The sequence below is a fragment of the Lithobates pipiens genome, unplaced genomic scaffold (assembly GCF_037356315.1).
Source record: "Lithobates pipiens isolate NorthernLeopardFrog02 unplaced genomic scaffold, aLitPip1_a1.2 Scaffold_13, whole genome shotgun sequence".
NCBI classification, from domain to species: Eukaryota; Metazoa; Chordata; class Amphibia; order Anura; family Ranidae; genus Lithobates; species Lithobates pipiens.
Window position 1 is genome coordinate 222381342 of NW_027507718.1, and position 26060 is coordinate 222407401.

The following is a 26060-nucleotide window of genomic DNA, read 5'->3' on the forward strand; positions in this document are numbered from 1 at the left end:
AAGAATAAGGCAGTCAGGAATATGGAATGTATGGCATGGCATAAAGAATGAGGTGATCTGTAATATAGAATGTACAGCATGACATATTGAATTAGGTGGTCCGGAATATGGAATGTACAGTATAGCTAATGGAACGAAGCGGCCCGTAAAAAGGAATGTATAGCAAATGGAATGTATCCCCTAGTTGCATCTAAATGCAAACCTTTAGACAGATCTACAACTAGGGGATACATAGGGAATCTGCTAGCTCTCCCTTAAGGGGTCTCCCTGTATAGGTTTTCCTATTGGAAATGTCATCTGGTTCCCAAAGTAAGTAATCTGAGCAATGTTTCATCATTATTGGTTGTCTCACATGTGCCCAGTGGTTCCTTCCCTAATATCCCACATGCTATTTTTTCCTTGTTGTCTTTTTTTGCTTTATTTCGTTACTGGAGAAATGATTTTCTTGGATTGGACTAAGCATGATTTAATACTTTAGTATGCCCTTCCTGGCAGCCATTTCCCACTGTTTATCTGCTGCCATTTCTCTTTCAACTCAGGAGCAAAATTTAAGTTGCCTGACCTTGCCAATATATGTATATCAAAATTTTTTATATTCATCTTACTGTTGTTGTGCTTTGTAATATATATATATATATATATATACTTATATATAGTGTGTATTTACAATGTTTGTATTGTAGTATGTATTTACAATGTTTTTTTTTTTTTAGCCAGGCTAATCATAGTTCTGTCCAAGAATGGGATGTGGTACAAAACAGCCTTATTTTGTAGTAATAATATTATTTCACTTGTCATGCGATTCCATGTGTTCTGGAACACATCCGATATAGCATCAGTGTGAACCAGGGCTTAGATCACATCAACTGTCAACTGCAGGGGAACTGGAGTTGTGACACCTTGCACCCTCATCTTCTGTACCCAGGTCTCTCGAGCGCTGCTGACTGTAACAGTTCTGACCTGACCGCACATTGCTCTGGTATAGCCAGGGGATTGTGCAGATTATGGTGGGACCTCACAGACTTGAAAGCCCTGGGCAATTTTAAACTTTGCCAATCCCAAAAGGTTTTTTGGGTTAGCACAGTGTGAAATAGCCCAGGGCTCTGGTTTCACCCTGTTGCAGGAAGTAGAAAAATACCAGATCTGCCAATTGATAACAAAACTATGTTAGGGAGGGGAACCTGCTGTGTCAATGCTAGTGATTGCAGAATATAGGTATTTTTTATTTTATTTTTCCCATAGTTCCACTTTAATGGCAGCTTCTATATTCCTCTCAGTATTAGGTTGTGTTTTACAATGAAGGAGAAAAACATCAGATCCATGCGGACTAAATACTTTGAGATGCATAACATTTAATGTGCTTTTTTGTTCTGAAAGTTCTAAAAACAAAACATATGTATCATTTTGCTGACGTTAAATAGCAATTAAATTTAGTGGAGTGTATTTGATTTTTTTTTTTTTTTTTTTACATTTGAAGAGCTTATTTTTTTACAATACAACCATGTTTACACAGTATGGCTTGTATTTTCATGGCAAGCAAAATCCCTGAGAAATCAATAACACAGTCATTTAATTCCCACAATCCTTTTGTGATACATAATAGGTGCAACATTACTTTACAGTGGAGTTAACATATGATCCCATTCCAATAACACACTTTATTGTCAATAAAAATGTCCATCTCGGTCATTAAAAAAATAACCGAAAAAAAAAAAAAAGGCGTGTAAAGGGGGGCACGGTTTACTTGTCCGTGGATGCAATGCACCCATTTTCTCCATGTGATATATTCTTCAACAAGTACATGTTTCCTAAAAAAAAAAAAAAGAAAAACATTTTAGACAAATTAAATACGAACACAAAACCAAGAATCTCTCAAACTACTACTAGGAGTTGTCTTCATAGTAAAGTAGATCTTCATTCCTGTTATTTAAAAAAAAAAAAAGAAGGAGGCTGCCATTGCTCCCTGCCTTCTGAAGACGCTAACTGCCTGGATGTCATACTAATCTACTGGCTTCAATATTTTTGAATCATTGACCGGAAAAAAAAAATCCTGTTTTAGTACTTGTTCTAATTTAGTGATTTAAAACATTGAAGCCACACGGCAGAACAGGCAGGCATCTAGCATCTTCAAAAGGAGAGCGTATCAATGGTACCCTAATGCCTCGTACACACGTTCGGACATTCCGACAACAAAATCCATGTTCTTTTTTTCCGACGGATGTTGGCTCAAACTTGTTTTGCATACACACGGTCACACAAAGTTGGTCGGAATTTCCGAACATCAAGAACGGAGTAACGTACAACGCGTACGACGAGTGGAGGAAAATGAAGTTCAATAGCCAGTGCTGCTCTTCTGCTTGATTCCGAGCATGTGTGGCACTTTGTACGTCGGAATTGTGTACACATGATCGGAATTTGCGTGAACGGATTTTGTTGTCGGAAAATTTGAGAACCAGATCTCAAATTTTGTGCGACGGAAATTCCGAAATTTGGAAACTGTCCGATGGAGTCTACACGCGGTTGGAATTTCCGACAAAAGGCTCCCATTGGACATTTTCCGTCAGAAAATCCGACCGTGTAAGAGGCATTAGGCTTCATTTACACCTAAGCGTAGTGCAGCGACACTTTTTTTTTTTTAAGCTTCTTTGTGTGTTTTTGGAGTGGCACCATTCATTTGAATGGTTCTCCCTCTGCTCCAAAGAAGCTCATGTACCACATTTTGGCACAGAGCCAAGAGCGTTTGGCAGTGCGATTTTTGCATGTTTTCGTACATCAGTTGTGGCAAAAATCGCACCACATTTGGGGTGGCACTAAAAATAATGGCATTGCAAACGCATCCCATGTTTTTCCGTGATTCTGGAATCGTGGGCAGAATTGTGTGATTCCGCCCGCAATTTCAGTATGCTCAGGTGTGACTAGAGCCTTAATGATTTCTAAGGTATTTGCATATATCATTTCCACATCCAAGTGCTGATATGGCCTGCTGCCAGCTTGTTTTGGAAGGCCTTGCACAATGAGATCTACAGGTAAACCTTTGACATAGCCCAGTAGGCATCAGGAAGATTAGGATAAGTAAGCGCACAGTGCAGACCGATTAGATATACAGATCACAGGATTACGTTAATCACATTTGTCTATACTTGCCTATGGACTACCCCTGGTCTCATTAATATTAGATTATGTTTATGTCTACTTATGCAAATGTGAGTTGTAAAATTAACTTTTATTCGTTACTAAAGACTTTATATACTTAAAGCAGAAGTAAACCCATCCATAAAACAGTTTCATTTCTAGCACGTGCCGGAAATGTAACACTCCCATTGGTTGTGCTCTCAACCAAACTGTCAAACCATCCAATGGCTGGTGTCCTAACTGATCACATGTGCAGCATCATGGCAGTTGTAGATTAAACAGAGGCAAACATGGCACCTTCCTTGGCTGAAAACGATAGGGGGGGTTTACTTACACTTTAATGCACTAATGATGTGTGTCCTGGGTGGCAGAACCACTTTTAAGATATTCCCATTCTCATGAGCAGCAGTGGGCTGGCCCCTCACACCTCCAATGAACAGCAGATCTTGCAATCATTGCAAACTAGTTTTACTAGTGGAAGGCTGAGAAAGATCTAGTCTTAGTTAGTCCATGAATTCAAGGAGTTCCGAAAGCACAAGCTATCTGAGCTTTCTGATCAAAAGGCATTAGAGCTGAAAAAGTGCAGCCTCATTACCTGATCAACAATGGTGACCGCCAAGGTAAAGCACTACACACATTGGTCACGTTTCAAACCTCTTATACTGGACCTCTGGAGCCATAGGAACCATATACTCCACATACTGTAAATCCAACTGGGTTACCAAGTACAGGCTACTTGATGATAGATGGATAGATAGCTCCCAACTGTCCCTGATTTGGAACCAAGTTTCTCTGTCCCTCTTTCCTCCTCATTTGTCTTAAACTTTTGTCTGAGATATATAGTTGTATATAAAATGCACTATTTATCTTTTAAAAACTGTTTCACACTGCCAAACCTTTTATCCAATGTCTTAACTGCTGCATTTGTAAATTTCGAAAGCCAATATAAAGGAATAGTAGTGTTAAAAAAAAAACACTTGTGGGTTTAATATTAGAGGTCGACCGATATTTGGTGTTTTTTAATTAAATCGGCATCAGCCGATTGTGCTGATAAAAAGGCCGATATATCTTCAGCGCGACTTGCAAATTACTTCTGTAATAGAAGTCAGTGCAAGTTGCGCGTCTTCAGTGAAGCGACTTTCTTCCTCTCTGGGCAGTCTGCCAAGAAAAGAGTAAAGAGATACAATGTTTATACTTCTGAATGAACTGAGCTCTGTGTGTAGAAGTTCTCAGTTTAACCATTTAAAGACTAAATCTTTTCTGACACTTGTTGCTTACAAGTAAAAATCCTGTATTTTCTGCTAGAAAATCACTTAGAACCCCCAAAAATTATGTATATTTGTTTAGCAGAGACCCTAGGGAATAAAATAGCGGTTGTTGCAATATTTTATGTCACACGGCATTTGCGCAGAGGTCTTTCAAACTGATTTTTTTTTAAAAAAAACACACTAATCATTTAAAAAACAAACAAAAAAAAAACAGTAAAGTTAGATAGATAGATACTCTTGCAGACCATCAGATAACTTCTTTCCAATCATGCAATGGAATGCACAGTGGTTTATACTGTATATATTTACTTTTTTATTCTAACAAGGATAACAAGAACAATATACTATACTATATTATGGGGGTACTGTCATTCTGAGCAAGCAGACGGAGTGCTAGGCTCATTTTGACAGGGTGTTCAGGTTATGTTTATCAGTTGCACCAAAAGAAAGCCTGTTTACAAAGCTCAATAGACCAAGCTCCAATATATACCATACAGAGCTAAGAGAGTCACAGAAGGAACTCATCAACCCCTCTGATCCCCTCCACTGTTCAGATAGGACCATAGTAGTATTATTTAGAAAGGAGTGCAAGATAGAGGGGAGAGAGGAAGGTGGGGGGGGGGGGGGGGTAGAGACAGAGAGCGGAAGAAGGGATAGAAGCAAAGGCGAAAGAGAGAGGGGGGTAGGAAAGAAAGAAGGAGAGAGAAAAAGGGAAGGGGGAAGACTCTGAAGGCAAACAGCTTCTGCTGTGCTCTCTGACATATGGGTGTGGGTTGCTCCTAAAGCAAACACTATACCTAAAAAAGGAGATATAGCACAGTTTAAAGAATGTATAATTTAAAAGAATAAAACTGACCAGAAAGCATTCTAGTTTCCCTGGACAGAAAGCATATGTAACGGAATGTAGATTTAAAATAATTTTTGGTCAAATCCCATTTTTTTATTTTTTACGGTTACACTTTATTTAAATCTGTTGTGTATTTACAATATTGTGAATTTTTTGTTATTTATGGCTAAGGATTCCCAGAGTAGAATGGGTTAGCTAAAACAGTGGTCTTCAAACTGTGGCTCTTAGCTTGCCATTATACAGCTCTTGGGTCATTATTCCTCCCTCAGATATAAGGCTTAAGGGCTATATTCCTTCAACTGATACCAGTGGTGGGGCACTATTCCTCCTATTGATACCAACCATTGGGGCACTATTCCTCCCACTGATACCAATAATGGGGCACTAATCCTCCCACTGATAACAATGATGGGTCACTATTCATCTGGCAGATATAAGGCACTTTTCTCCCCCTCCTGCTGACCACAGGTGCCTTTCTAACAGAGGAGAGCATGTATATGGCAGCTGGTCTGACAGAAGCCGGCCAGAAAACCAGCCAATCAGCGCTCTCAGCCAAAGAGAGGGCTGACTGGATTGTTCTGGGGGGGTGGGCGCATCCCCCTGTCAGAACACAATAGAACAGCAGGGGAGATTGCTGTACTAACATCAGATTGTTAGTACAGCAGCTCCAACCTGTCAGTTTTTTTTATCCATTCAACCCAGGGGTTTGGTTTTTACGAGGATTTACTCCCACTGATCATCAAGCTTGAGGCGTTGTTTGCTCTCACTGATGCTGGAAATTTCCAGCCCCACTGTTCACAATTACCACTCCACCACCCCCCAGTCTGAAGGGTGGTAAACTGGCTCTTTGTTTAGAAAGTTTTGAGACCCTTAAGCTAAAAAGACACCATAGAAGTAATAATCTGCAAGGACTCATTAAAACCTTTGACCCATCCATTCAGTTTGTTTTTAGTCCCCGTTCATGTAAATTTCACACTCAATTTAGGCTATTGAGCTGTGTAAACAGAAGACTTTTTCATTAGGAGATAAAGAGAAATTGGAAAACACGTAAAAAGAAGCCTAAACTTCAAGCCAGAGGATCATAAAGAAAATGAAGATTTAAATATGCACTATTTCATCATCTTTATTTATTCATCTTATTTATTTATCTTTATTTATTATCTTTATTTTTATCTGGCCGAAATTTTTTTTTAAAGTGGAGTTCCAGTCCCCTAAACATTTTTTTTTTTTTTTAAAGACTGCTCTGTGACTGTCTCAACCTGTAAATGAACATTTCTAACATGTCACATTTGTTGTGCTTTTACTTTCTTTAAAAATAGTTACTTACTGATCTTGGAAGCAAGTAGGTTGCATTTTAGTTGTGGGCATCTGAAGCCCTCTCGTGTTAATTTCCTGGATTTCTGTGTAGCTGTCTACCCATCATGCACCACCAGTACCAAATCTCGCACATGCTTTATATATATATATATATATATATATATATATATACATACACACGCACACACGCACACACACATAGTAGCCCACGCTGAGACCGTTTAACATTGAGTAGACTTGTAATGTAACTGTGTGCAGAGACAGAGAGGCGCTGTCAGAATTCATTGGTGATGTCGGGGGTGGGCGGGACCGAGCAGCTATCGATCACCAGCCAATTATTGTGCTCCTTGTGAAAGGGGGCGGTGCCACATACACGTAGCGGGCCGCCCTGACCCCATCCTAATGGCTGGTGTTTGATAGCTGCTCGGTTCCGCCCACCCCCGACATCATCGATGAATTCTGACAGCTCCTCTCTCTCCCTGCATACAGAAGATTGCGGCAGTAGGCGATTCGCAACGATACATGACACCGCTATCCCATGAACACTTGTGAATCGCCTAGTGACCACAAGGCGGGAGTAATGTTAAAATACAAAAACAGGTATTTATCATCAACAAAAAAAAAGAAAAAAGGCCATTGTGAAAACTAGGGCATGCAGCAAAGCCAAAGAGAAAAAATTGGGTGGAACTCTGCTTGAAGTCTTAATCTTAATAAGTAAAGGAAATGTGTAATACAAAATCATCATACATCCCCTTTAAAGAAGTCCTATTCATAGACTATGTATTACATACATACCTTAAAGCTCTGAAATGACACAGTGGCTCCCAGTTAATTAGAATTGTGCCTCTTGCTGCATTGTAATATACCACATGGTCACAGTTCTTGAAAAATGTTTGGGTACTCTGCGATTGTCTTAGTTCCAAATTCTCGTTCCTTGATTCTGTTATCCAAATACTGCAAAGCAGAAGTGGGATACTGGGGGATCATTTAGAGCAAGGGCTGAGCACTGTTGGTGTAGGGGGGAAAACCAGAGCTACATTCACTCTCTCAGTACCATTTTTGGGGCACATCATTTCGATTATCCCTTCCGGTCTTGGCTGGGTGAGTAACTCTCCTGTAAAGGAAAAGAAAAAAGCAAAGGTCATTTAAAAATATTAAAGCATATCTTAAACCAAGAATACAATTTGATCGTATTGTAGCTTAGATGTGGTGGCCGCATTCGTTTTTACTCCCTTGTATTTTAACTGCTAATCCTGCCATTAACTCACTTCCTGTCCTAGGGTGACACCATAGTGAGAAGCGTTGTCAACCTCAATTAAGTGTTAAAACTATAGAACACTGTGTGGACTATAGGACTAAATAACACCTCCCTCTCTTATCCATAACTGGGGGGGGCAGTGTTTTGTAGTTCACAGGTATAGTAGGGAACGATTCCAGCTGAGCTAGAGACTACAGGAAGTTTTCTGCTCACAAGATTTCTGCCTGGACAAACAGCTTTTTTTGCACCCCTGGAACAGATACACTATATTGAACTTGGCATCCCGATCTTAGTCCATAGGGTTCAATACTGAGTTGGCCCACCCTTTGCAGCTATAACAGCTTCAACTCTTCTGGGAAGGCTGTCCACAAGGTTTAGGAGTGTGTCTATGGGAATGTTTGTCCATTCTTCCAGAAGAGCGCATTTGTGAGGTCAGGCACTGATGTGCACAAGAAGACCTGGCTCACATTCTCCACTCTAATTCATCCCTAAAGTGTTCTATCGGGTTGAGGTTAGGACAATCAAGTTCTTCCACCCCAAACTCTCTCATCCATGATTTTATGGATCTTTGTGCACTGGTCCAAATCATTTAGTGGAGGGGGGATTATGGTGTGGGGTTGTTTTTCAAGGGTTGGGCTTGGCCCCTTCGTTCCTAGCGAAGGGAACTCTTAAGGCGTTTTGGACAATTTCATGCTCCCAACTTTGTGGGAACAGTAACGGGATGGCCCCTTCCAGTTCCAACATGACTGCGCACTAGTGCACAAACAACGTCCATAAAGACACGGACGAGAGAGTTTGGAGTAGAGGAACTGTCCTGACCTCAACCCAATAGAACACCTTTGGGATGAATTAAAGCAGAGACTGTGAGCCAGGCCTTCTTGTCCACATCAGTGCCTGACCTCACAAATGCACTTCTGGAAGAATGGGCAAATATTCCCATAGACACACTCCTAAACCTTGTGGGCAGACTTCCCAGAAGAGTTGGAGCTGTTATAGCTGCAAAGGGTGGGCCAACTCAATATTGAACCCTAGACAAAGACTGGGATGCCATTAAAGTTCACATGTGTGTGAAGGAAGGCATCCCAATACTTTTGGTAATATAGTGTATAAAAAAACACTTCCAACTGTATATTTAATAGACTCAAAGGGAGAAAATATTAAACGTTTATTGTTAGAGGTTACATACAACTTAAGGTCAGCTCCCAGGTGAGTAGAATTCAAATGATAACTAGTCACTGGAAGTCATTTTTATCTGTACAGGAGTATACCATGACTTTGTCAGGACTACTTATACAGTAATATTCCTACATCAATGTAAGAATGACATCACTGGGCTTATTGGAATGATGTCATTAAACGGTGCCCTCACCAACACACTGACTTTAAATAGATTCCTGCATATAAAGCAGCTTTTGGTGTATTGCCTTTACAGAGCAACATTTCCAACACATTCCTTTAATCTTGATATACACACAAATGCACATTATATATGCATACACCCATGCATACATATTATATACATATATGCTGTATATATACTCTGTATGTAAGTATCGCAAATGGGCTATTTAGTTGCATTTTGAGCACAATCATTGTGTTCCGGGTCACCAAACGAATTACAGAAGTGAAGGGTAGTGTCTACTCTAATTATATTTAACTAAAAAAGTTAATAACAGTGACATCTTCTAAGGAAGTCATCTGAAAAGTAGTACACTTCAGAAGCCTGTAGTTAAAGTGATTGTAAATGCTAAATTTTTATTTTATTAACATAACAAACATGTTATATTTACCTGCTCTGTGTAATGGCTTTGCACAGAGCAGCCGTGATCCACTTCTTCTCAGGTCCCCCACAGGTGCTCCTGGCTCCCCACCCCCACCTCCCACCAAGTGCCCCCATAGCAAGCCGCTTGCTATGGGGGCACTCATGCATTCTCACTTTGTTTATCCACTGACACACAAAGTACGGCTCAATCCCACTCCCTCCCTACTATTGTGATTGACAGCAGCAAAAGCCAATGGCTCCTGCTGCTGTTTTTTGAGCCAATGAGGAGGGAGACAGCAAAGGAGTGGAGAAAGCCTCTGCTCTCATGCACATCACTGGATCGAGATCAGGTTCAGGTAAGTGTAACGGAAGGGCTGAACCTTCTTACTTTAGAACCACTTTAAAAAAATCTGAAAGCTATCAAAGAATAGTTAACAGATTGCTGACCAGCCACTGGAATTTTACTGTGGCAGAATGGCACGGTCGGGCAAAATTCCGTTACCTTATGTCGCATCGCCTTTTGGCCACTAGGGGCATGCATGTGCGCCCGCAGCGTGTGCCTGGAACCAATGTGAGTTCCCGGTTCTTTCAGGGGAGTAGAGACAGATCTGTGTTCATACTATGTATAAACACCAATCTCTCTCTCCTCCTAGACAGTCCCATCCCCACACAGTTAGAACATACTTAGGGAACACAATTAACCCCTTGATCACCCCCTAGTGTTAACCCCCTTCCCTACTAGTGACATTTATACAGTAATCCATGCATTTTTATAGCACTGATCGATGTATAATTGTCAATGGTCCCAAAAATGTGTTAAAAGTGTCCAATTTGTCTGCCGCAATATTGCAGTCTTGATAAAAATCACAGATCGCCGCCATTACTAGTAAAAAAAAAATACAATAATAAAAATGACATAAATCTATCCCCTATTTTCTAGACGCTATAACTTTTGCGCAAACCAATCAATATACGCTTATTGCAATTTTTTGTAACAAAAATATGTAGAAGAATACATATTGGCCTGAACTGAGGAAAAAAATAGTTTTTTGATAAAAAATGTGGGATATTTATTATATCAAAGTAAAAGATATTTTTTTTTTTCTAAATTGTCGCTCTTCTTTTGTTTATAGTGCAAAAAATAAAAACCGCAGAGGTGATCAAATATCACCTTGATATGGTTGAAAGCACATCAATAAAAAAAAAAGGCTACTAATATGCAATTGAATAAAACAATCCACATTCAGATCAAACACACAATGAATAATTAATTAAATGTCCAGAATATGGAGGCATTATACAAAATGAACCGCCTCGCACCCGCCGGTCATCAGATGACAGGCAGGCGGCGCAGCTCTCGTTCTGGGCGGGCGTCATATGACATCCTCCAAGAACGACCGCTCTCGCGCGCCCCTAGCGCTGATCGGTGGTGCGATGTGTTAGTCGGACACACCACTACACTGATCTCGGTAAAGAGCCTCTGACTGAGGCTCTTTACCACGTGATTAGCCATGTCCAATCACAGCTGATAACGATGTAAACAGGAAGAGCCGTTGATCGGCTTTTCCTCACTCGCTTCTGACAGAAGCGAGTAGATAAAAATTTGCTTGGGCAGGAAGGGGGTGTAAGTGCCCTGTATTGAGGTGGTTAAACAGATTACAGAATGTATAACAAGATAGAAAAGTACAAGAAATAATAAAAAATACTAGAAAAAAAGAGTACCCGGTCAGGTTTTGATTGTTCATACAATATAGTAAAATGTCCAGGTATTGGCGCTATTATTGCTTATGATGACCAGCTTTCATATGGTAATGTCACATGAGAAAATGAAAGAATGACAGATGGTGATAAAAGTCCAGGAAGACACAAATTGGTGGTCCTAATGTGGTATAAAAGTTGTGCGCCTCACACCAGAATCCGCAAGCCGTGCGTCACACTCCCCTTATGCCCCGCACACACGAGCGGATTTTCCAGTCGGAAAAAACTTGGATGGTTTTTCCGATGGAATTCCGCTCAAGCTTGGCTTGCAAACACACGGTCACACAAAAGTTCTCTGAACTTGCGACCGTCAAGAACGCGGTGACGTACAACACTGCGACGAGCCGAGAAAATGAAGTTCAATGCTTCCGAGCATGCGTCCAATTGTTTCCGAGCATGCGTAAGAATTTTGCACGTCAGAATTTGTACAGACAATCGGAATTTCCAATCGGAACTTTTTCCCGACCGAAAAATAGAGAACCTGCTCTCAATCTTTTGCTGGCTGGAATTCTGCCAGCAAAAGTCCGATGTCTGACCAAAAGCTCACACCCGACTTTTGCTGGCAGAATTTCTGATTGTGTGTATGGGGCTTCAGGGGTTTTCACTCACCAGAAAGATGAACACATCACGCTTTCATATGTTAACCACGGCTGTCTTCCACATCATGAAGGGTGTCAGAGCTCGGACAGAAAAAAGGGGCTCAAATAGCATAATTTAATTTTTCTCTCTCGTTTATCTTAAACTCAAAACGACATGTTCCATAAAATCCATCAATCAATCAGTATTATCAGCATTAAAAAAGTGTTCTACACGGCACAGGACCCACGCGACACACAAAACTAAGGAAGACAGCGTCCCCCGCTTACTTCCGGTTGTCTCTTCCTGGCCGTGGAATGCAAACGTCACTTCCGGTTGCCGTAAGGTCATGCCTTCACGGTAGGTTTGAAATTGAAGGACCTAATCCTTTTTCTTAAGTCCAAACAGAGCGCGCTCCCTCTCAGATTCCTTTCTGAGTCTCAGGCCAGAGCCTGAAGTTTTTATTGTTGCTTGTGCCACTTTTGGGGAGATGTATTTACTCGTTTAGTAACCACACAACAAGCAAGGGGACACTGCGCAAACAAGGACACAAACACGAATAAAAAAACCTGACAGAGGTTCTCATTCTTTCATCCCCGAAGCAAAACTGAGCCAAAAATATTTTGGCTAGATTTGTGAGTTATATATCCATCCTTGGAGTAATCATAAAAATTCACTTTATATTGCTTTGGAGCTACATGGTCTAAGCCATGCAATTTACATAGGTACCTATAGGAAAAGTAAAACCTTCACTGGGAACATCCTGTTGACCACTTATGCTGATGTTGTATTACTAGTTTCTTAGCAACAAATCTGTCCCCATGGCTACATTTTATAAGAAAACAACTCACAACTGTCTGTTGTAAGGACAATATAATGTAAAACCTCTCTGCCGTATTATTCATAATTAGTGAAAACATTCAGACTCTTTTCTGTAGGATTATGCCTGCATTTCTGTAATGTAAATCACTGGGAAATGGGATCAGAGAATTCCCCATATGAAGTCAAAGATGTGGGACTAGGCCTGAGGACGCATCTCTTCATCTGCTTCATTTTAGGCTAGGTTCACATCTGTGCAAGTGGTTTCTGCTGCGGGTCTGCACCTGTTCCTGCAACCGCAACCACCTGCCTATAAATCCGCAGGAGATATGTTCGAGTGCGATTAATCCTAATGGCGTGCCGCATGAACTGGAAATCACTCCTGCCCTGGGAACTTCACTGTGTTTGCAGTTCCCATGTGGGCTGCGATTCCAAAAATGGAGCAAGGACCTTTTCCCTGCATTTCAGGGGGCACGGCAGTTTGCAGAGCTGCATCAGTGTGAACCTAGCCTTGGACAAAGTGCACCTGTGCCCACAATGTGGACATAAAAGAAGTAAGCTATTTTGGCCAAACTTCTCCTGTGGGTGACAGGAGTGCACTTAGTTCTGCACTCCTGTGACCCAGATTTAGCCGTCACTGGGCTAAAGCCTGCTGTCAGCTGATGTCACAGAGCTGGTTCAGGCTCTGCAGCGTCCCCGGCAACAATGTCGGGATCCACCCAGATGCCTGACCGGCAACTGGCTCAGCCTCTCAGCACACCAGTAAGTGCAGTTTTTTTTTTTTTGCGGCACACCAAAAAGATCTAAAACATTTTTGGCGACACACCTGAAAAGATATAACAGATTTTATGGGGGGGGGGGGGGGGGGGAGAGAGAGAATACACCACTGTAGTCAAAAGAGAGAAGGGGACAGGCGCCTCTAAGTCTAATGCTGCGTATACATGACCGGACTTTCTGGCAGACTAGGTCAGACGGAATCAGTCCGGACAATCCGATCGTGTGTGGGCTAATCCGATCGTTTTTTTTGTACATTTTTTCCACAGGTGAATGGGTAGGGGTACATTGTACCCCATACTCATTCACATAGGGTGGGGGTCCGGGAACCGGAGGCCCCCTTATTAAAGGGGGCTCACGGATTCCGATAACCCCCCCGCCCGCAGACCCCGTCAACCAACGGCCAGGGTTGTTGGGAAGAGGCCCTTGTCCTCATCAACATGGGGACAAGGTGCTGTGGGGTGGGGGGGGCCGTGCGGCCCCCCTTCCCCAAGGCACCCCCCATGTTGAGGGCACGCGGCCTGGTACGGCTCAGGAGGGGGGGTCTGGTATGGATCGGGGGGGGCCATGCCGTTTTATCGGCGTAGGGGTTTCCCCTTAAAATCCATACCAGACCTAAGGGCCTGGTATGCTCTCGGAGGGGACCCCACAGCGTTTTTTTATTTGGCGTGGAGTTCCCCCTTGAGAGCTCATTCTCTGATTGGCCACGGCAAAAGTCGCCTGGCCTGCTGTGACTTAAAGTCGTGTTGTAAGTCGCCCCAAGTCGTGTACAAGTCGTGTTCAAGTCGTGTCCAAGTTACCTCCAAAAGTCGTGTTGCCCCTGTGTGAACCGAGCCTGATATAAAAGAATGGGAGATGGGTGAGTTGTGTGCCCTGGAGGAAAGGATGGAGATTGAAAAAGGAATAAAAAAACAGATAATAACAACATGGCGGATATGGACAGAATTTCGCACCTCGCAGGTTGGCTGGAGGAAGCTCTAAGATTAAGAATGGAATATTAGTACGAGAGAAAGAAAGGAAGGGAAGATTTGCCCCCCCCCCCCCCCCTTTATGTGTGGGGGTGTTTTTTTTTGTTGTTTTTTTAGGTTGGTAGAGAAAATGAATAGAGTGAATGGAATGAATGGGTGGGTAAGAGTGGTAGGAATGAAAGTAATATATGGATATATCATATAAATAGAAATATGGACCTAGTGAGAATAGGATAAACAATTTTTTTTTTGTTTATAGATAAATGGGATATAGGTATATACTTATGAGATGATAAGGATAGTAGCAGGTAATCCATATGAAGTAATGGTTAATATGTGAATGTGTAAATGATGTATAAATAATATGTAAAAAATGTTTTGTTAAATAAAGATTATTTAAAAAAATTCAGACGGACCTAGAAATAGAATATGTTTCAAATCTGTCCGACTGACTCAATTCCTATCGGGAAAACCGTTCGTCTGTATGCTGATCCGACAGACCAAATACGACACAAGGGAAACTATTGGCTACTGGCTATTGAATTTCCTTTTTTAGTCTCGTCTTACGTCATCACATTCAAAATGAACGAACTTTCGAACAGGTTTTAATCCGTTTGTGTGTGGCCAAGTCCGTTTGTTAGGAAAGTCCATCGGAACTCCGCCGAAAGTCCTTCGGGAAGATCATCGGACCTAGTCTGCTGGAAAGTCTGGTCGTGTGTACGCAGCATAAGACTCCTAAAGAGGTTGTAAACTTTCAAAAAAAACAACTGCAAGACAAAGGCATAATGAGCTAGTATGCATCGCATACTAGCTCATTATGAAATACCTTAGAATGATGCCCTGATTCGGTGCCGACACACAGCTGACATCTTTCCCAGAGTTACTTCCGGGTGCTGTGATGACATCATGTGCGTGGGAGCCGCCGGTCACGGCACGTGCCCTGAAGAAACGACACGAGCGGGCCGTTCCTTCAGTGCGCATGTGCAGATGACGCTGGCGGCAGCGTATATAGTTTAGGAGATATTTACACTACCTACAGGTAAGCCTTATTATAGGCTTACCTGTAGGTACAATTAAAGAGGAAGCCTTTACTTCCTCTTTAACTCAGTGTATATTGTAGTTGTATCTACAGTGATAATATTTTAAAGACTTAACTCACATGAGTGAGGAAGCATACAGGCACATCATAGGTGCACAGGTGCTTCCGTGGTGCTGGCACAGAGGTTTATACACAGGTACAGGGCTCAGAAAGCTTGATAAAGGAGCTTCTCTGGGCTATCGCGCATGCTCTAAAGACACTTCCTCCCTGCGATCCACATTGTCGGGCACTGCATGTCTCGCTGCGCTCCACCACAGACCGCCTGTCCTCACACCCTGGTCTGACTGTCACTCTGACGGAGTCTGACTGCTGTTACAGTGATGGCTCACCGAAATATCCCACGGCACACCCGCAAATCTGCCCTGGCACACAGTTTGAGAAACACTGCTGTAGTGGGGGAACCTGCTGGATCCTTTCCACAACTCTGCTCTTTGAACAGGTTATGTACAGCACAGTGATGACATCACTGCTATTTTTACAAGGTTGTAGCTGGGTTTGCAAAGGCATTGGGTGCACACAATGTGGGTTTGTATCCTGTGTGTCCATTCGGTGATCTATTTAAATGAATCCTTTTGTGCCCAGAGTTCAGTTTTAAGGAGTGCTGTGGAATTCAGAGTATCTGAATGCCTGTGTACACACACCTGCTGTGACCACCATTCTTCACGTTGGGTTTTTATTTCCCTTTCCATTATGTGGAACGAGGCAGCAGTGGGACTCCACAGACGAGCGTAAAGCTAGGAACTCCATCTGGAGATTTCATTTGGTCCTTGACAAGTCAAAAAGCTGGTGGTGTTCATTCATAATTAAAGTGAAAGGAAAAAAAAGCAAGAGTAAATCTCTATTGTTCATATTGTTTAGGCTTCAGGAGGGCATACAGCAGAGAGCACAGCGTAAGGGAGCCACAGGTACAACGTTCAGCTACTCCACAATAAACAGCGGTACGCTTTTATACCAAGGTTTACACTGGGAATTGCACATGGGCATACGATCCTGGATGTACGGTATATAATTTGCATCCAGGGGTCCCGTATGCATTTGCAGGTTTACGCAAGTTTATTTTATTTTTATATTTATTTTAATTTTTTTCCGCAAGTGCCGGCATGAACCCACACACAGTAGCATACACTCATTTATTGCAATAGGATATTGAATGCTGCGCTTGTGACTCTCTAACGCCAGCTATTTACGCTCCATACATCCTCCTGCGGCCGTGTGCATAAAGCCTTACAATGACAACAAATTTCATTAAAAAATTACAAAGATAAGGGGAAAAAGGATGGACAAAATTTTAGCGCAAACGTTTGGCTTTTGTTACAGATAAGCAGATGCTTCCCACCAGTGTTCGAATCCAACACCACGTTAGGACACTTTTTTTGATAGATGTTTACAGAGAAAGCGATCTGTAGTGAGCACTGGGTTTTTGGCAGGATTTATTTACTGGACAACTGCAGCATCAGTCAGTAGGACAAATGCATAAAATAACTACTCAGTATATCTTAGAAACGCATCTGCACACACCAGGAAAACAAATCCGTTATCTTATAGCAACAATAGGTATGATTACCAAAGAATGGCGCATGCCAAAAAATAAGCCAATTTCTCGATGCCAGTTTATTTAGTGCCTTCTGCAACCAATTAATAAAAGAGGCACATGGCACTTCATTAAAAGGGGTTGTAAAGGATTTTTTTTTTTAAATAACAAACATGTTATACTTACCTCCACTGTGCAGCTCGTTTTGCACAGAGTGGCCCTGAACCTGGTCTTCTGGGGTCCCTCGTGGCTGTCTCAGCTTCCCCCCGCAAGTACTTCTCATGTTCATGCTAGCTCAATGAGAAACACCTGCGGGCGTGCTCCCGTGATACAGTCGGCGGCTATAGCCGCTCACTGTATCACTCGGCCCCGCCCCCGGTGCACCACGTCATTGGATGTGATTGACAGCAGCGCGAGCCAATGGCTGCGCTGCTTTCAATCCATCCACTCCAGCCAATCTACGGCCAGGCTGAGCGGCGAAGAGGATGTCGGGGATGAACGCGGGACTTTCGAGGGGTCAGGTAAGTAAAACGGGGGGGCTGGGAAGCCGGCACTGTCAGATTTTTTTTACCTTAATGCACACGGGATGCACACGGGAGCCGACACTAGTGGCATATCGCCGCGATCTGCGGCCTGGCACAGTGCGCCTGCACGCCGCCGTCTATGGTGAATGCGCCATAGACAGCGGTGGCTGTCTTCGGGTAAATATCTCCTAAACCGTATAGGTTTAGGAGATATTTCTTGGACCTACAGGTAAGCCTTAATCTAGGCTTACCTGTAGGTCAAAGTTGGTTGTAAGGGTTTACAACCACTTTAATACATGCTTATTGGCAGTGCCAAGACAAAGTCATCTAGTGCCCTGGGTGAATGTGTTTAATGCACCCCCCTTTCTCTGTGATGTGTGTGCCCATTTTTTAACCCACGGCTGATGTGCATGCTCAATTGTTATGACCACATACAAAGTGAAGGGGCCAGGAGTGTTTCATTTACACTGCAAAGGGCAGGAGTGTGTAACATAATAAGTGCAGAGGTCAGGAGTGTGTAGTGTATAGCATGCAGAGGGCAGAAGAGTGTAAGGTACAGAGTACAGGGCCCAGGAGTATAGCGAATAGAGTATATGGATGAAGAGTGTGTAGCATACAGAGTGCAGGGGTCAGGCGTAAAAGTAACATACATTCCAGTGAACAGAATGAAGGAGTCAGGAGTATGTAATGTAAATAGCATAGGGGTGAGAAGCATGTAACATACAGACTGCAGGTGTTGGCAGTGCATAACATACATAGTGTAAGGACCCAGACTGTGTAAAATACAGAGTGTAGGGGTCAAGAGTGTGTAACTTTTAGATTGCCAGGGCAGAAGTGTGTAACGTAGAAAGTGCAGGAGTCAGGAGTAAAAGTAGAAAAGTGCAGGGGCCAGGAGTAAAAGGAACATACAGTTCAGTGAACAGAATGTAGGAGTCAGGAGCATGTAATGTACAGCGGTGTGAAGCATGTAACATGCAGAGTGCAGGGGTTGGCAATGTGTATAGTGTACATCTCACGGAGAACTGTTCAATCCATCATCCAAAAATGGAAATGGAATATGGCAGAACTGCAAACCTACCAAGACATGGCTGTCCACCTAAACTGACAGGCCAGGCAAGGAATCAAGAGAAGCAGCCAAGAGGCCCATGGTAACTCTGGAGGAGCTGCAGAGATCCACAGCTCAGGTGGAAGAATCTGTCCACAGGACAACTATTAGTCGTGCACTCCACAAATATGGCCTTTATAGAAGAGTGGCAAGTAGAAACCCATTGTTGAAAGAGAGCATACGAAGTCCAGTTTGTGCAAAGCCATGTGGGGAACACAGCAAACATGTGGAAGAAGGTTCTCTGGTCAGATAAGACCCAAATTGAACTTTTTGGCCTAAATGCAAAACGCTATGTGTGGCGGAAAAGAACACACCATCCCCACCATGAAACATGGTGGTGGCAGAATCATGCTGTGGGGATGCTTTTCTTCATTTCTTCAGCAGGGACAGGGAAGCTGGTCAGGGTTGATGGGAAGATGGATGGAGCCAAACACAGGGATATCTTAGAAGAAAACCTGTTAGAGTCTGCAAAAGAGTTGAGACTGGGGCAGAGGTTCATCTTCCAGCAGGACAACGACCTGAAACATACAGCCAGAATGGTTTAGATCAAAGCATATTCGTGTGTTAGAATGGCCAAGTCAAAGTCCAAACCAAAATCCAATTGAGAATCTGTGGCAAGACTTGAAAATTACATCCAATCTGACAGAGCTTGAGCTATTTTGTAAAGAAGAATGGGCAAAAATGGCACTCTCTAGATGTGCAAAGCTGGCAGAGACATTCCTAAGGCTGTAGTTGCAGCAAAAGGTGGTTCTACAAAGTATTGACTCAGGAGGGGCTGAATACAAATGCACACCACACTTTTTACATTTTTATTTGTCAAAAAAATTTAAAACCATTTATCATTTTCCTTCCACTCCACAATTATGTGCCACTTTGTGTTGGTCGATCACATAAAATCCCAATAAAATACATTTACGCTTTTAGTTGTAACATGACAAAATGTGGAGAATTTCAAGGGGTATGAATACTTTTTCAAGGCACTGTAACATAAATGGTGCAGGGGTCAGGAGTAAAATGAATGTACAGCCCTGTGAACACACATACTGTATACTTATAAACATAGACACACATGTACACGTACAGACGTGGACACGCAAGACATTTTTTCCAACGTGATATTGTGCAGTGCCCCCTTTCCCACAGCAAAAGCCTAAACCCAGGCTTTGCACACCCTAGTTTCACTGTTCTGTGCGGTGGGGGGAATTTGTAACAAGACATTGGTACCTACAGGCCACATATAGTGCCATCTGGCCCTAAGCTATATTAGCTTATATAGCATTTCATAATTAAACGGATTCAATCTATTTGTAGTTAACCTGTAGACCAGGGATATGCAATTAGCAGACCTCCAGCTGTTGCAAAACTACAAGTCCCATCATGCCTCTGCCTCTGGGTGTCATGCTTGTGGCAGTCAGAGTCTTGCTATGCCTCATGGGACTTGTAGTTCTGCAACAGCTGGAGGTCCGCTAATTGCATATCCCTGCTGTAGACCAACCACCTTCTACATACTGAGCTCACTGTGGTCATTCACTCTCTTAACTCAAGCATTATCTCAATGAGATGGATAAGTTTCAGTCTGTAAGCTGTTAATTCTAATTCGGGATCAGGGTATTACAGAAGGAAAGCTATTATCCAAGAAAGAGCTTTGTTGGTTTCAAGGGAGCTAATTCTTGGGTTAGATCCAGTTAATACTGGACAGGTGTCCATGAGGTCAGCTGTGTTCCAGCCTTTACTACATTGAGAAGACTTTGAAGACTGGTTCAACCACTGATAAATGCTTGATCAGATGTGCAAGCTTTGCCCACCGTTACAGTTTAGTGGGGGATCATGTTAAATACATATAATATGCACAGCACAACTGTTATTATAACTAAACCTAAGAACAACAATGCAATATAGTACAGCTTTCAGTCCTTAGATGAGCTGGCTGCCTTAGTTTTCTTTTTTGTTTCAGGCTAATAACATTTCCAGCAAATCCAGAAATACCTGTCGATCTTGTCGGAAATGCTGGCCTTGTCACTTCCTGTGAGCTGCACCGAAGAAAATCTTCTTTCCAAGCTATCTTTTGCAAACTACCAATTGCCCTACTGCTCATCTAATGGTACTGAAGATATACAGACATGTTAGTAGTCCATATCAGAAGAGCAGCTTAGGTTGACAACTATGGTTCCCTCCATAGATACAGTGGAGGTGTGATGTAGCCACCAAGAAACAGTAAGTGTATTGTATGCAGGATTACCAGGGGAAAATAAAGCAAAACCCTTGTCCTTGAAACAAAACTGCGAAATACAGCTAAATTATATTTAAGTTTCATAGTGCCAATTGCAGCGATAAGTAATCTGTGAGATGTAGAATGGGGCAAGCTAGAGCCCACAACCCTAACCGCTTCAGATTTCAGGAATCCTGGGGTGCTAGACGGCTATATGTGACTTTTCTATTCTAAGCTCACAGGTACACTTTCATATATAATTTAAGACCACCAAATCCTTCACTATGACTTTGCATGTGTGTGATACCTGCTGTGCCCATTTTGAGGGGTTCCACCATCCCTTCTCTGATTTCCTTGGTCTGCATACCTGTTGTGCCCAATATGAGGTGTTCCATCATCACTGTTCTAATTTCTCTGGTCTGCATACCTGCAGTGCCCATTTTAAAGGGTTCCCGCCATCTATGTGCTGGGATCTGCACACCTGCTGTGCCTTTTGTGAGGGTTTCCAACCATCTCTGCTCTGGGTTTTTCAATTGAGGGGTTCCCTCTATCCCTGTTCTGAGTTTCCACATCTACACACCTGCAGTGCCCATGATGAGGGGTTTCTCCCATCCCTGCACTGAGTTTGTAGGTCTGCACATTTGCTGTGCCCATTATTGGGTTTCCACTATCCCTGCTCTGAGTTCCCAGATCTCCAATGGAGAAAGTAACAAAATAAGTTGGAAACCTGAAGGGTATCACAAATACTGTTTGTCTTTTAACCACTTTCAGACCGGACCATTTTGCTGGTAAATGACCAGAGGTCTTTTTACAATTTGGCACTGCGCTGCTTTAACTGGTAATTGCGCGGTCATGCAATGTTGTACCCAAACAAAATTTGCGTCCTTTTCTTCCCACAAATAGAGCTTTCTTTTAAAGGTATTTGACTGACTCTGCGATTTTTATTTTTTGCGATATAAACGTAAAAAGACCACGAATTTTTAAAAAAAATGATATTTTCTACTTTTTGTTATTAGAAAAATCCAATAAACTCAATTTTAGTCATACATTTAGGCCAAAATGTATTCAGCCACATGTCTTTGGTAAAAAAAAAAGTCAATAACTGTATATTTATTGGTTTGCGCAAAAGTTGTCACATCTACAAACTAAGGTACGTTTTCTGGAATTTACACAGCTTTTAGTTTATGACTGCCTATCTCATTTCTTGAGGTGCTAAAATGGCAGGGCAGTACAAAACCCCCCCAAATGACCCCATTTTGGAAAGTAGATACCCTAAGGAAATTGATAAGAGGCATGTTGAGCCCATTGAATATTTTATTTTTTTGCCTCAAGCGATTGAATAATGACAAAAAAAATATATATTTTTTTTTTTTTACACAAAGTTGTCACTAAATGATATATTGCTCACACATGCCATGGTTATATGTGGAATTGTACCCCAAAATACATTCTGCTGCTTCTCCTGAGTACGGGGATACCACATGTGGTCGACTTTTTGGAAGCCTAGCCTCGTACGGGGCCCCGAAAGCCAAGCACCGCCTTCAGGATTTCTAAGGGCATACATTTGTAATTTCACTCCTCACTACCTATCACAGTTTTGAAGGCCATAAAATGCCAAGATGGCACAAAACCCCCACAAATGACCCCATTTTAGAAAGTAGACACCCCAAGCTATTTGCTGAGAGGCATGTTGAGTCCATGGAATATTTTATATTTGGCACAAGTTGCGGGAAAATTACAAACTTTTATTTATTTTTTTATTTTTTTCACAAAGTTGTCACTAAATGATATATTGCTCACACATGCTATGGGCATATGTGAAATGACACCCCAAAATAAGTTCTGCTGCTTCTCCTGAGTACGGGGATACCACATATGTGGGACTTTTTGGGAGCCTAGCCGCGTACGGGGCCCCGAAAACCAAGCACCGCCTTCAGGCTTTCTAAGGGCGTAAATTTTTGACTTCACTCCTCACTACCTATTACAGTTTTGAAGCCCATAAAATGCCAAGATGGCACAAAACCCCCACAAATGACCCCATTTTAGAAAGTAGACACCCCAAGCTATTTGCTGAGAGGCATGTTGAGTCCATGGAATATTTTATATTTTGCGACAAGTTGCGGGAAAATTACAAACTTTTCTTTTTTATTTATTTTTTTCACAAAGTTGTCACTAAATGATATATTGCTCACGCATGCCATGGGCATATGTGAAATGACACCATAAAATGCCAAGATGGCACAAACCCCCCCCCAAATGACCCCATTTTGGAAAGTAGACACCCCTAAATTTAGGGGTACACTAGTGAGACTCACAGGTAAAAAAGCACCTAGACTGTCAGCGACTGTATCAAAACGCTACAAGAAAAACTGTTAGCGATTGCAGGGATCAGGCCTGACTCTGCAAACGCTGCAGTTATGGGTGTTGTGTTTTGTAAGTGACAGTGATCGATCGATACTGCACTTGGGTGGGCTGGTCTGGGCTTGGCGGAGGGGCTAAACGCAGGTGCTGTATCTGGGCTGATCCCGCTAACAATGCGTTTTGGGAAACCTAAACTGCTGGCGACGCTAATATAGATCTGATCAGATACTATATTACTAAGGTATGCTTTGTGCGTGGGTGTTAGCGGTACTGGCACTAACCTGACGCTGCCTGGGGCGACGCAGACCTTATCTGACCCTCAAACTTATATCACCCGCCGGGTGATCAGGGGGTTAAACCTTTATTAGGTAATAAATGGCGGGTGCCCTGAAACTATAAAAAAACAACTAACCAACCAGCGTCACCTGTAACAGTTATATGGTGATCACTGGTGAAAGGGTTAACTAGGGGGCAATCAGGGGGCTTTATGCGGTAGTATATGGGGGTCCCTGGCGCTATAAAAAGCTGCAGCGAACCTAAATACCTAGCTGCCTAATTAGCGTCACCTGTGACACTAATACAGCGATCAGAAAAACGATCGCTTATTAGGCTGGGTTCACACTGGAGCGATGCGGGAACGCCACAAATCCGCGGCGGGTTCCCGCATCGCATGCCTCCCGGCGGCAGTTCACACTGCCCTATGCGAACTGCTGGGAGTGTCAGTGAAATGTTAATGACACCCCCAGATCAGTTCGCATATCGCAGTGCGATCTGCAAACTCGGATCGCATGGTGTGAACACCCATGCGATCCGATTCTGCTGCGGACCAAAAAAAGGGTCCCGTGCGAGTTTGCGGCGGGTGCGACGCGAATTCAGCCATACTATCTGTATGGCTGAACTCGAATCGCACAGAGATCGGATGTGATTTGCACTGCAGTGCGGTGCGAATCACATCCGTTCTCATAAACCGCTGCAATGTGAACCCAGCCTTAGTGACACTGGCGACGGGGGGTGATCACGGGGTTAAACCTTTATTGGGGGGGTTAGGGGGGTACCTTAGAACTAAAGGGGGCTAACCCTAACTGCCCTAACAGTTATTACAGTCACAAATGACACCAATGCAAAAAATAAATAAATAAATGCAATTGGTGTCACTGTGACTGGGGGGGCAGGGGTGATTGGGGGGGTGATCGGGGGGTGAAGGGGGGGTGAGAGTGTGCCTGGCATGTTCTACTGTGTAGTGTCATGTTGGTGCAACTCACCGATCCTCTCTCCTCGGTGCCGGTACGAAAAATACCGACACAGAGGAGAGATTACATCACTTCCTCTGCCTGTGTTTACATTACAGGAGAGGAAGTGATGTCACGCCTCACTTCCATTCGTCAGGAGCGATCGCGAGGGGGTGGCCATGAACGAATGCCCGCCCCCTCATCCCGGATCGCTCCTGAACGGATACCGACCGCCGCTGGCACCGGGGGGGGGGCCCGATCGGGCCCCCCACCCGCGGGAAGGCAGGGACGTACAGGTACGCCCATATGCCTGCCCGTGCCATTCTGTCGACGTATATATCGTCGTGCGGCGGTCGGCAAGTGGTTAAAAAGCAGGTAAAATGGTTCTTGTTTGTACACCCACATGAGCACAATATTCTGGGTCACATTTGTCAACAGCAGGCATACCTATTTCAACACACTAGTTGCCTGGCCATCTCTGGCTTCAAAATGTTTACTGACCCAAGACAGGTTTCCATTAAGTTGCACCAGGGTTCAGTTAGACCTCCTGATCTGCATACTTCTTCTGGGTTAATAACCCCCAAAATATACAGTATGAGTCAACAAAATGGCATGACAGCTATTATTTTAAGAATAAGAGGTCAGTAATGGCAGTGCAGTTATAAGTTTAGTACAGGTATACTCGGGCCCACTCAGGACAGTGACAGCGCCTTCTGCTTGCCCCCAATCCCACTACTCAAGGTCAACACCTGCAGTGGGGAGGTGGCGGACATTCCCGGCACACTACAATGGTGCAGGAATGAATGACTCCCATGCGCATGAGTCACATCAGCCTCCTCTAGCCTATTAAGAAGCCCAGGAAGAAGATGTCAACAGCCGGCAAGGGATCCAACGGTCGCATTGCTGGAAGGTAGCGGTATCTGCGGGCTTTAGTTCCGCTTTAAGCTAACAATGTACTTCAGTTACCAGTTGTCCTATGAAAATATATGATGGATGACGTTGCAAGTTCCACCTTGGCCAATCAGAAACAGCAGAAACCTATTTTCTGAATCCTGCTGTACGTGAACTTTGAGGACCAATTCACAGCTAGATGTGCTGTTAGTGCACCATACATGAGGTAGCAAGTGCCATTTATTTTCTTTGGAATGCCACAAAGGGAACACACATGCATTGCAGGGCACCACAACTCATGGTAATGCATTACCATGTGTTTTGCACTGCGTTACTACAAATTGTACGTTAATTTTTTTTTTTCTGTTCTGGTACACAGGCAGTTTATTCAACTAAATTGGCTGCCCTATCACAAGATGCTATAACTCATTGTGCCAGAATGCAAATCTGAGGTCCTTAAACTTCAACTTCAAAGGCAGTTCTGAATATGATTGGTGGCATTTTTTCACGCAGCACCTTTTTAGAAGGTTTTCTCCAGTATTACAAGCAGGCATGTTTCTACAATGATTAGATGACAGACAAAAAAAAGAGTTGAGTGGACAAGTGATGTACAGCAATGTCCAGAAGAAAAA

The 26060-nt window shown here is 43.0% G+C and overlaps 1 protein-coding gene across 1 annotated transcript in view; it reads right to left on the reverse strand.

The window, feature by feature from the left end:
- Positions 1-1332: 1332 nt before the first annotated feature.
- MFHAS1 (multifunctional ROCO family signaling regulator 1) overlaps positions 1333-26060 on the reverse strand; it is a 116639-nt gene continuing 91911 nt past the window's right edge. The window contains exons 2-3 of the mRNA XM_077476250.1: positions 7360-7678; positions 1333-1808 (exon numbers count right to left, since the gene is read on the reverse strand). Coding sequence (XP_077332376.1) covers positions 7548-7678 — 131 coding nt within the window. The 3' untranslated portion in view covers positions 1333-1808; positions 7360-7547. The remainder of the gene's footprint in view (positions 1809-7359; positions 7679-26060) is intronic.